General features: G+C 32.9%; 2 protein-coding genes across 3 annotated transcripts; both read left to right on the top strand.

Annotated features, from left to right (window-relative positions):
* The first annotated feature begins 2,764 nt into the window (after nt 1-2,764).
* On the top strand, nt 2,765-4,064 carry LOC7486583 (protein EXORDIUM-like 2). The gene has a single exon (XM_002307330.3). It carries the CDS (start codon nt 2,984-2,986, stop codon nt 3,896-3,898), a length of 915 nt encoding a protein of 304 aa, XP_002307366.1. The 5' UTR covers nt 2,765-2,983; the 3' UTR covers nt 3,899-4,064.
* A 1,545-nt stretch (nt 4,065-5,609) lies between these two features.
* On the top strand, nt 5,610-9,500 carry LOC7486582 (uncharacterized). 2 transcript variants are annotated; one of them, XM_024602264.2, is made up of 2 exons: nt 5,610-6,911; nt 8,097-8,230. In XM_024602264.2, exons 1-2 carry the CDS (start codon nt 5,737-5,739, stop codon nt 8,116-8,118), a joined length of 1,197 nt encoding a protein of 398 aa, XP_024458032.2. In that variant the 5' UTR covers nt 5,610-5,736; the 3' UTR covers nt 8,119-8,230. The 2 variants fall into 2 exon arrangements, with proteins under 2 accessions (XP_024458032.2, XP_024458033.2); XM_024602265.2 differs by lacking the exon at nt 8,097-8,230 and adding an exon at nt 9,157-9,500 and having other exon boundaries at nt 5,615-6,911.
* Nucleotides 9,501-12,198: the final 2,698 nt, after the last annotated feature.

Below are 12,198 nucleotides of genomic sequence, written 5' to 3'. Positions count from 1 at the left end.
ATTCTTTTTTCCAAGCATTTTGAGCATATATTATAGAGTGTTGATTTATGTTAATTTAATTATTTTATAATTTTATAAAATAATTTTTTTAAAATGTTTTTATATAATTACCAACGGAATTACCGACGGAAATTTTGTGGGTAATTTCATTGGTATATCCCTCAGTAATTTCGTTGGTAATAAAAAATATTATTACCGAAGCGTCTGTTTCGTCAGTAAATCCGTCGGTAATAATATTACCAATGGATTTACTGACGGACAAAACATTACCGATAAACGATTCACCGACGAATCATTTCCGTCTGTGATTCTGTCGGTAATATAATTACCGATGGAATATGTGTCTTACACCGATGGAAAAATTTCGTCGGTAAAACTGTTAAATCTTGTAGTAGGAATGGGTTCATGAACTTCATTTATATTGCAACTTGGCTCCTAGATATATATTAGTCTATTAACCATGTCTCGTTACGGGTTGGATTAAATTTTTTAAATGTTAAAAGCACGAATAACTTTTTGATTGTGTTATTGAGCCTGGTTTAATTGGACAATCTTGAAACCTCGCAACCTCTTTGCCCACCTCTAGTTTCCAACTAAATTGCACGAGAGTTAGTCCAGACTAAATTGATGACAAAAATAATCAAGTTCAATCAAAAAAAGAGAAAAAAGACACCTCAGCAAACCAATTTTGGCTTTGCAATATCTTTCTTAAACAAAAAAATAATTGAAAAAACTAAGAGACAAATGTAAATCAAGATATTTAATATCACAATATGAGTCATTTACTTGATTGTGTTTAATAATTTTTTTTATTAAAATCAATTTGAAATAGAAATTGATACACACATAAGATTTATTGAATAAGATAAAAAAAAAAAAACATATTGTGCAAGACTACATATATTAAAAATATTATAAGAAATAAAAAAATTTTATTTCTAAAATTAAATTTAATATATATAAATTATAAAAATTATTTAGCATCCATTCAAAAATTCAATTACAAGGCAGAAAAATTTACTTACAAATAAACTTCAATTACTTAATAAATCTGTATATTAATTAATGTGACAACCTTAATTAATAAATTATTGTTCAAATAGATATTTAATAGCTGGTTAAAAAAAATATTTGTGACATGTTTGCATGAAGACTTTGTTTATAGTCTAATAGTATTGGCAATGCATACGATTATATTTTTGTTTGAATAGAAAAGTATTTTAGATTATTACACTCGAGTGCAGTTCGAATAAAGGTGAGTTAAAATTAAATTTTTATTATTATTTAAAATTATTTTTTGATATTTTTAAATCGTTTTGATGTGTTAGTATAAAAAATAAACTTTAAAAAATAAAAAATATATATTATTTTTAATATATTTATAAATGAATATCACTTTAAAAAACAACCATTAACACATTTCTAAATAGCTGAAAAAAGAAAATTATGGTATATTTTTTTTTTATTAACGTGAATGTTCGGACTAACTTATATATATATCGATTATTTTCACGAGTTCTGAAATTAATGTTCATGTAAATCTCCAGCGGATAAGCTTCCCTCAAGATTAATTATGGTGTATTCTTATTAGCTGGCTAGCTATTCCGCATCAAAATGCTAGGTAATTTTACTAATCCATAAGACAGTCAAAGAAGCATTTAGCCAATAATTTACTGAACACGAACTTACTGTTTCTAGACTATTTGACCTTAGGAAATGTTCATAACTTTTGTGAAATCGCTCAGTGGTCGTCATTGAGCTTAGGCAATAAAAGGGACTGCTGAGCCGTGTTGGCATCTTAAGTGAGCTAGCGACGCTCTTTTGACTATCCTTCCCCTTTTCACGCAATCCCTCCCACCTACTTAATTATATCCAGCTAGCATCCTCTAATTTAATCCCCCGTCGCTACTGGTTTTGTTTCACCTTTTTCCACTTAACTGGTTTCGGCTTTGCTTGAATTAAAAATAACAAGATTGCTGGCTACATTATTAACTATTTTTTAATTAAAACTATGTACTGGTTTTAGTTTGCATTCACCTGATGTGTCAATGCCTATCCCGTAAGGCTAGGCCCCCCCTCATGTATTGTAAAAAATACATTAAGAGAGAAATAAGTTTAGTTTATGCTTTTTTTTCTATATTATTATCACCACGTATTTAAAAAAGACAGATAAATAAATATTTTGAAAAAATTAGTTTTAATTTTTAATTCATATGAATTAGTTTCTTATTTATTTTTGCATCATTTTAGAAATTAAATTTCATTTTAAATACAATTCTTAACATTTAAAATGGTTTTAGATATTTGATTTTATTAAAATTTTTTAATTAAATTCAATATTATTAATAATCTTAAAATACCACAAATTACTCAATAATTAAAAAAAATACAAAAAAACTCTAGAAAGTAATTTTTCAAAGTAATAGAGAATAGAGAATTGACAGTGTGATAGAGAATAGAGATGACTTTTCAAAGTAATTTTTACTTAAAAATAATATTTTTATTATTATTTAAAAATATATAAAAATAACATTATTATTTTTTTACACTAACACATCAAAACTATTAAAACACATTAAAAATACTAATTTAAAATAAAAATAAATTTAAAAATCTCAAAAATACGATCCGACCAAAAAAACACACGCTCTAGAAAGTAGCCAGACATTGCTTACAGGAACTGCTCAGCATTAACTATTTGATCAGATCAAAACTCAAAAGTCAGCTCCTTCCCAGGTCCCTGCCTCCCCTTAATGACTACACTTATACCATTAGCCAAGTCCCCAGCGGTTCTGCTGCGTCTTTGACACCCAACAAGTCAATCCCACGCGTCACCATTAAATTAGATTTATGCTCCTTCCTCTTCCAGCTGTATCGCCCATCCCACTTTCCTCACCCAATATAAATGCCTTCTGCACCCCATCCCTCTCTTCACTCCAAGGCATTCCCTTACCAAAATTAAGCATACGATACAGAAAACTCCATGGCTTCCATTTCCCATCTCATCATTTTCACTTCACTGCTTGCGCTCTTCTCTTCACTTGTTCCTGCCGTAGCCACAGCAAGACTGCTTGCTTTAGTTCAAGAACAACCTCTTGTCCTCAAGTACCACAACGGCCCGCTTCTCAAAGGCAACATCACAGTAAACATCGTCTGGTATGGCAAGTTCTCACCAGCCCAGCGCTCCATAATTGTTGACTTTCTCCACTCTCTTAATTCCATGAAGCCCCCGGCACCTTCAGTCTCAACATGGTGGCGAACTACTGGGAGGTTCAGGGGAGGCCCACGCACTGTAGTCGTAGGTAAACAAGTCCTTGAAGAAAAATACTCTCTTGGAAAGTTGCTAAAGACCCCACAGACTGTTACTTTAGCGTCAAAAGCTGGCCACGGCAAGAATTCAATCAACCTTATACTTACCTCTGCTGACGTGGCGATCGATGGGTTTTGCATGAGCAAGTGTGGGACCCATGGGTCTGGTCAGGACAAGGTGGGTAAATTTGCCTATGCGTGGGTCGGTAACTCCGCGACTCAGTGTCCAGGTCAATGTGCGTGGCCTTTCCACCAGCCAATTTACGGGCCACAAGGTCCACCGCTGGTGGCTCCTAACGGTGACGTAGGAATTGACGGCATGATCGTTAATTTGGCCACGGTTTTAGCGGGAACAGTAACGAATCCGTTTAATAACGGGTATTTCCAAGGGCCAGCTAACGCACCTCTAGAGGCTGTGAGCGCGTGCACTGGTATTTTTGGTAAGGGGGCTTACCCGGGATATCCAGGGGAGGTTTTGGTGGACAAAACGACAGGAGCAAGCTATAATGCTTTTGGTATCAACGGGCGCAAGTACTTGCTCCCAGCAATGTGGGATCCAACAACGTCCACCTGTAAAACCCTCGTTTGAGCAGAATTTCGAGGAGCAATTTTAACAAGTTTGTATTTATATATATATATTGGAGTGGTTATTAAAAGAGAAAAGTAAATAGTTGCGTATAGGTTTGAAGGTTCTCTTTTGCTTTATAATTATGTTTGAAGATTATTTTATCTCTTAATATAAGTTTTTTTTGTGATTTTATGACCAAATCCAAATGCCCTTTTTTTTGGGCTTCTGGACTGTTTAAATTTGAAATTTATGGATTTTTATAGCCAATTTCATATTTTCATCAAGAAGCAGTAGAAATTCTAAACATCAATCTCCATCTTGGAGCCTTTATCAAGGACATTCCAACTAGTAAGGGCTCTGGTTTCTTTCATCTTCTAAAAACAAGCTACATAGCCTTTACTTCCATTTGGAGCTTGCCATAAACAATTTATGTCGAGGATTGGTGTTGTGTTAATTGAAAAAATGTTTGGCTTTATTCACCTAGCATACTTGATCATCCCCCATTAAATTGAGAAAAAATTAATTTCTTCAACCTTAACTAGATTTATTAATCTTTTAGCTGTTCAATTTCATTTTGATGATGGACATTTATTGATAGAGGTGATGATTTTCGATTCGGTTCAGTTTTTTTTTTTAAAAATAACCAAACTAAATTTTTTTTTTTAAAAAACCGAAACCAGTTTAATCCAACCCGTTTCAGTTCGGTTCGGTTTTTTTGAAAAAAAACCGGTTCAAACCGGTTTGGCTCGGTTTTGGCTTGATTTTTTTCGGTTTGGGTTCGGTTCAGTTCACTTTTTTCGGTTTCAGGCTTATAAAACCGAAACCGAACCGATCAGTTTTTTCAAAATTTTAATTGGTTTAATCGATTTTTTTCACGGTTCGATTATTTCGGTTATTGTTTTTCCGGTTTTCTCGGTTTAATTGATTTTTTGATTCCCCTATTTACTGATGTTAATGGAGTATTTGGTAGGGATTCTATAAGTATATTTCTTTGTGTTTTTGTTATATGATCAACCTTAATTGATATATATGTGTTTTAACTCTTATAAAATAATTTTTTTTAATTTTTTTTAATCTGTTGCAACAAAAAATAAAAAATGGCCCTTGACACGGGCCAGGTTGCGAAAATAAAAAGAGACTTTTCGAATGAAATGAAAAATAAAATAAAAATAAAGAATAGATTAAAAAAAAACTAACTCTTCTAACACCCTCTACTAAGTCTGTTAATTAATTTCTTTGTTGCTCCTCCTATTGCTTTTTTATACTAGCATTTGTTTCCAATAATTGAGATATTCTAGCTTGTAAGGCTTTGATACTAAATTTTAGTATTTCCTAAACTTCTAGAAACAAAAACTATTTTTATTGATTGACTAGAAATCTAGAAATAATTACAATGACTAAATTGAAAGTTGTGAGAATAGGGTTGAAAGGTTTTCTAGGCTGCTTCAAAGTAGCCTGTGCCTTTATGAACAAGATTTGAATTCATAATGTTTCAAGATGATAAACCTAGTTTACCTTATTCTTCTTAAATAACTGAAATGTGATGAGGAAAATAGCTAAAATTTTAAATTGGATTGAATTAAAATTTGAATAGGATCAATTTCTATTTGTCATTTATTTTGTCCTAAGAAATTAACCAAAGGCAACTTGAAAGCAATAATAGTGCTGGATTTCCCTTAAGTGGCAATATGTGAACCCACTAGACGTCAAGTTCAGGGTAGGCCCAATTATGTAGCCCAGCAACTCACATTTCCATTCTCCGCACAAGTCAAGAAGCCTCCAATTGAATTGCTTTCAGCAACCCCCGCACCGCAGTCCACACTCCCTCCTCAACTCCTCTTCACCAAAGAACCACCAAAATGGAAGAACCCCAAGAGCACAACCACAACCACAACCACAACCACAACCACCAGGACCCTCCAAAATCCTCCACAGCTCCACTATCACCTACCTGCGTTAAGTGCGGAGGCCCATGCTCCTTCCCTCCACCACCCACACAATCCCAATGGTCCGAAATCTCCCCTCCCCCAATCTACCGCCCTATCCGTTCTCCGGCAATAAATCTCCCACCAAATACAAATTCTCAAGCCATAATCCTCGCTCCAGTCCCGCAATCCCAAAAAGTCCCCACCATTTCCCTTCCTCACACCTTCCAATCGCCCTCCAAAAAAATCCAATCCCCTGATGACATTCGTAGATTCATCAACTCCGATTCCTCTAAAAACTTCCTCGGCTTTGTCGTCGCTCTCTCAGAATCCATACGCGCCCACAAAATCTCCGATTCCTGTCATGAATCCACTACTCTGAAAAATATTGTGTCCGTTATCGAAAGCCTAGTTCATTGGATCGAAGAAATCCCTCCGGTTCAACAATCTTATCGATACGGTAACATCTCTTACCGTACCTGGCATAACCGTTTGGTAGAAAATAGTGAGAATTTAATGCTTCAATTTTTACCTGATAATTTAAAGTCTTCAACGGTCGAGATTGTTCCTTATTTTACTGATAGTTTTGGTAATTCCAGCCGGATCGATTACGGTACAGGACATGAAACTAATTTCGCCGCATGGCTTTATTGTTTGGCAAGAATGGGGATTATAGAGGAAGTTGATTATCAAGCTGTAGTTTCTAGGGTTTTTGTTAAGTATATTGAATTAATGAGGAAACTGCAATCAGTTTATAATCTAGAGCCTGCAGGGTCGCACGGTGTTTGGGGGTTGGATGATTATCATTTCTTGCCGTTTATATTTGGATCATCACAGTTGATTGATCATAAGTATATGAAGCCTAAGTCTATTCACAATGAGGATATTTTGGAGAACTTTTCAAATGAGTATATGTATCTTTCGTGCATTCTGTTGATTAAGAAGGTTAAGAAAGGTTTGTTTGCTGAGCACTCGCCTTTGTTGGATGATATCAGTGGAGTGCCTAACTGGAAGAAGGTGAATAGCGGGTTGCTTAAGATGTATAGAGCAGAAGTCTTGGAGAAAGTGCCTATCATGCAGCATTTTCTGTTTGGGTCGCTTATACAGTGGTATGTTTTTTTTTTCTCGTCTATGACTAATTAATGCATTGGTTATTTCATTCTAATTTGGTTTTGCTTTGGTGTGAATTAGGAGTTTTCTTAATGTGGTGTTGCTAAATTTATTAATGGAAATGAAAATAGACATTGACATGAAAAATAGATAGAGCACAATGCAGATTTTAGCTTGGCACATGAGCTGAGTTTATAGTTGGCTATCTTTTATGCATGGTGGTTGTTTATCAGGTTGCAGCGGCAGGATTGATAGCTCTATCCTTAATATATAGTTTTTCTTTTCATAGATTACTAGTTGTTGTACTTGCAATTAGTTGTCTGTAGCCTTTTCATTACACTTCCAATTCTTATTCTCCATGATTTTACATGTTGTACAAAGTGTTACTTTTCTTAACAGAATATTTGTGTATTAGTATAGAGGAGGATGATTGCTTCAACTTGGGTTTTCTTTCATGTGATATTGGTTTGAATAAGATGCCTGCATGAAGTCTCACTGTCCATATCCAGTTAAACCATCCAGCTCACTTGTCTTAAAGAGCAAGCAGCACTTGCCTCTGCCGTAGTCCAATTTTCAAGCACACAGATCTCCAGTTGGAAGCATTTTGTCTTGCCTCATGTTTGCTTCTTCAAGAACTTTTGATATGTTTCTCAAGTACAGAAGAGCTTCTTTGTTATCGTCAGAGTTTTCCTTCCATCTTTCATTCAACTTTTCCAGGGCAAGCTATTAGGAAACAACTGCTTGCATACTGTGTCTAGGTTTAGGAGTTACATTGAAAATTCATGTTATATTTTGAATTCTGGCTTTTCATTGAAATTAGATGATGTGAAAATGTTGCCATTTCATGCAAGGAAAATAATGTTTATAAATATAAGATTTTGATGGGCGCTAAGGTACACCTTCGAATGAAGATGCATTTGAAGTCATCAATTTTAAACATGATTTGAGTCTAACAAGTTTTCATACAATTGTCTTTATGTCTGAACCAAGGATCTCTTAAATACTAAGTGCTGGCTTTAATTTGGCTTATCATTAAGTTTCTTGCATTTGATTGCCATTGGCTTGTTTTGGTGTTTTCCTCTTTGAATGTCTTTAGACTTTTTCCTAGTATATAGATTCCACTTCACTTCTTGATTGTGAGAACTTGCGTGGAGGATACTTAGGGTCCAGTGGTCTGATTTCAGCAGCCTCATTGCGGGGCATTAAAGACCCCAGTGTTTGGCTGATATCTCTGTGCTTGCCATGGAAGATTTTACAAACCTAACACTGATTATTGGCAAGGCATGGACATTAGTTGCTTCAAATTTAGCACCACACAGTAAGTGGTGCCTGAACTTTCATGGCTTGTTAACTCACTTGGGGCATGTCTAACATTCTCCTTTTCATTCAAGATGGTGTCCAATATACTTAACACCCCCCCCCCCCCCCCCCCCCAAATTGACGCCTTTGAAAGCACATATTTCATTTTTCTTCATTCAACGTAAGGTCGAGTTTATCAATATATCAAGCTGGCAATCACTTATCCTTGCACGATGCAGCTCAATGAATATCGCACCAAGTAAAACTGATTTGTAGTGTAATACAAGGCAGAGTATGTGTAATCCGTCTGAAATTTGCTGCCATCAGTTGACATTAGTAGGTTAGTACATTAAGAATCAAATACATCATTGATTGGGATTTTGATTTGTCTGGTGACCACTTTTATTCTTTGATAATTTAGTTGGTCTAAGCATGCTGAGTCTGGTAAGAGACTATGTACAACTTTTTTCCATTCATTGCCAGGTTCATCTTGGAGTCTCCATTTTTTTCTTACGGTTACCTTAAATTGATTTCATAGAGATATATTATTTTATTCTTGGAGATTGCTTGCATCATTTACATGCACCTAGAACAAACACATTGCATTCAATTGTATTAATTAGGTTGCTCATTATGGTACCAATGTTACTCAAAACTTGGAATCAGAATCGATTGGAGTTTTGTTATTTGGAACGACTGTTTCCTTTATGATTAAAAGAGTTATTGTTTTTGTTTTATTTTATTTTGGTCATTGCACTGCCAATTGTGACTTGGAAAGCATTCTCCAGTCTTTAATTGTCTCACTCAATTGGGAAATTTTGAATGCCTGTAGCTGGCTTATGATCTGCGTAATTGTAGCTTATTCTTTCAAAAGAAAGCTCAATATTGATTTATATATTTTCATTTTAAATCTAGTGATTGGTTCTTTTTTCCTTTTTCTTTCAGGGAGTAGTGCGTTTTATCAGCTCTATAAGAACATATGCTACGGAACCAAGAGGGTGATTTTTCCACCGGGTTTCACCATGAGTTTAACAGAGTGGGAATGTGCTCCTACTGTGAATTCATTGAGCTTTATCTGTTTTCTTTTTTCTCCCTAATATTTTCTTAAACCGACCGTGCACATGCAGTATCGGATAATTATCTATCCGTTTGTTTTACAACTTATTTGACGGTAGTTTAATAATTGCCTGTCAAGTGGCTGAGGGATGAAAGAAGCTCTTATGAATGTAGAACAAATGGCATGTAAGGCGCCGTGTTTGTTTCATGGAAAATATTTTTTTGAAAACTTATTTCTAAACTTTATTATGGTTGTATAATTTTAGTAAATTTGGTGATGGTTTGTAATCAAAGAAAAATTTTAAAGCATTTTCAAAGGATATTTTTTTTCCTTCTCTCAGAAAATAATTTGGAGACTAAATTATTTTTAAAATCAAAATTTGTTAAACTAGATTTAGGGTTTTATTTTGTATTTTTATGTTGGTTTTTTTTAGCACTAATTAAGTTGATTGAGGGATAATTTTAAAATAAAAAGTGGCTAGTGTTGGTGTGTCAATCATGTCATTGTGTTTAGGCGGAGTTTTATACCGCGTACAATGTTTGAAGTGGCCTTTCTTGATACGGTTAAAATTGACTTAGCGGCCCCTTCTCTTCCTAGATAGTGGCAATGGTGATTTATTTTTTCTCTTGTTGATTTTTACATTTGGCTCTATAATTTTTATTTATTTTTTAATTTATATGATTTAATTATTTATTATTATATATTTATTTGAAATAATTTATAATTTATTTTATTATTATTTTACATCATGTTAACTTTTTTATTTGGTAAATTTGGTTTTTAATTTTTTTGATAAACTTGAAAAATATTAATATGAGATTTTTCATTTTATTTTTGTAATGTAGTTAAATATTAAAAAGTGTTTTTTAACTTACTAGAAAAAATTTTACTTTTCATAAAATCAATTTTTAAAATCAAACTATTTTGTGGCAAAAAAAAAAATAAAGATTTTTGCGCCATTATTTGATGGGACTAATGTTTTTGTCATGATGGAGTGCTATACCAAATGTTAATTTTGAATTTCCGGAGCCTTCATGTAAAATGTTTAAAAGGGCAACGGTTGAGAAGTGGTCATAATTTATTCTAAATTATAAATAAAGTTAAAAAGTGTGGATAAACATTGTTATCCATAATTATTAGCATTCCGAATTAGTAATTCATAATTTTATTTTTTTTGCATTTTGACATTTTTTTTCTTTGGTTATTGATTTTTTTTTAATTTAGTTTTTATACAGTATGTTTATGAAGATTTTTTTTTCTTTGGTTATTTTTTTTTTAATTTAGTTCTTATATGATATGTTTATGAAGATTTAGAGTAGATAATTTATTTTAATTTGTCTTTATATGGTTATTGCAGTATAAAAAAGATATTATAACATTGAGTTGATATCAGAAAAATATCACAATATAGTCTATTTAAAAAAAACAATTAGTTAAATAAAAAATAATTTTGAATAAAACTAGGTTATTAAACTTTGTGGAGTCAATAATCTGATTTGCTAGTTTAGCGAGATAACCCTGGTTGCCCCAGTTTGTGGGTTTAGCAGAGTTCTTCTTCTTCTTCTTTTTTTTTTTTTTTTTTCTAATTGAACTTGATTATGTAATCATCTATTTTTTTTATCATATAGTTAAAAAAAAACAGTTTCGAAAAAAAACATGTTATTAAATTTTAGAAAGTCTATGGCCTTGTTAACGAGTATGGCGCGTCATAACCCATTTTTTTAATTTCAAAAATAAATATATTAATAAAAAATGAAAAGAAAAAAAATTGAAAATTGGATCAAGACAACACAAATTAAAGGTTCGGGGATCAATAAGGAGGAAATTATAAATTTGGAAGTCAATTTGGCCAAAAATTAAAAGAATTGATACGTTTAGGGACTTAATTAAACTTTGAATTAGTTTAATTAATAAAATCAGAGGCGTAATTAAAGAAATATCAAAGTTTAGGGTTAATTTGGGTCAAAATTGCAAGAAATTAAAGTCCAAAGACCGAAGTGAATAGACGGTGATACTATAGGGGGGTTAATTGATTTTTCTAGGGGTAATTTTGAAAAAAAATAAAATTAAGTAGTCAATTAAGAACACAATTGATTAAATTTGAAACCAATGACTATTTTGTAAACAACGCTGAAATCCAGGGGTTCAATTGCCCAATGGAGAAATGTTTTGTTTTAAAAGAAGATTTTCAGGAATAAAGGTCCAATTGCTAAATGTTAGAACTTTAGGGGGGAATTAAAGATAGCCATGTTAGTTGAGAAAATGATGTCGTTTCTAAATCCACTATCCATCCCCTTCTTCCTCATCCTACAGAAGATCAACTCAGTAAAAAACTGCACAAAATCTGATTCAAATCATGGATCAGATTCATCTTCTACCAAACCTACTAGTTGCCTCAGTACCTCAGCCTACCTTAGATAGGAAGTTTAAGGGGTGATCATATCTTTTCTTTTGCGTAACCAGTTCCATACCATAGAGTCTATGTTGACCAGTTAGGGTTCCTAGTGACTATAATACTAGGTGACAACTCCTTACACTAGACCTTTCCCTATCTAAGAACAAGATGTCAGATATCTGTTCATTTTCCATCTAAATTTTTAAAGGCCGCTGCGATGTGGGGTTCGAAAACGAGTTTAACTTTTTTTTTTGTTTTTATATAAATTTTTTTTTCAATTTCATCCTTTGATATTAGACTGGTTGAGAATTGAGTTTCACGATATATTTCTTTTTATTTTCCATGAGGTTAACATCGTCTTAAAAAAAGTCTCAGTATTGGTTTGATGCTCGATTTTACGATCGTTTATTTTTGTTATCATATAGTTAAATAAATAATAGTTTAGAAAAAAAAAACAAGTTATCAATCCTAATGGAGTCCATTACCCGGTTTTGTACAAGTACATAGTTAGTCACATGATCACATGTGATTCATT

Source organism: Populus trichocarpa, chromosome 5 (genome assembly GCF_000002775.5).
Source record: "Populus trichocarpa isolate Nisqually-1 chromosome 5, P.trichocarpa_v4.1, whole genome shotgun sequence".
NCBI lineage: Eukaryota > Viridiplantae > Streptophyta > Magnoliopsida > Malpighiales > Salicaceae > Populus > Populus trichocarpa.
The sequence above is the reverse complement of the archived record's forward strand: the minus strand, read 5'-3'. Positions and strand labels throughout refer to the sequence as shown.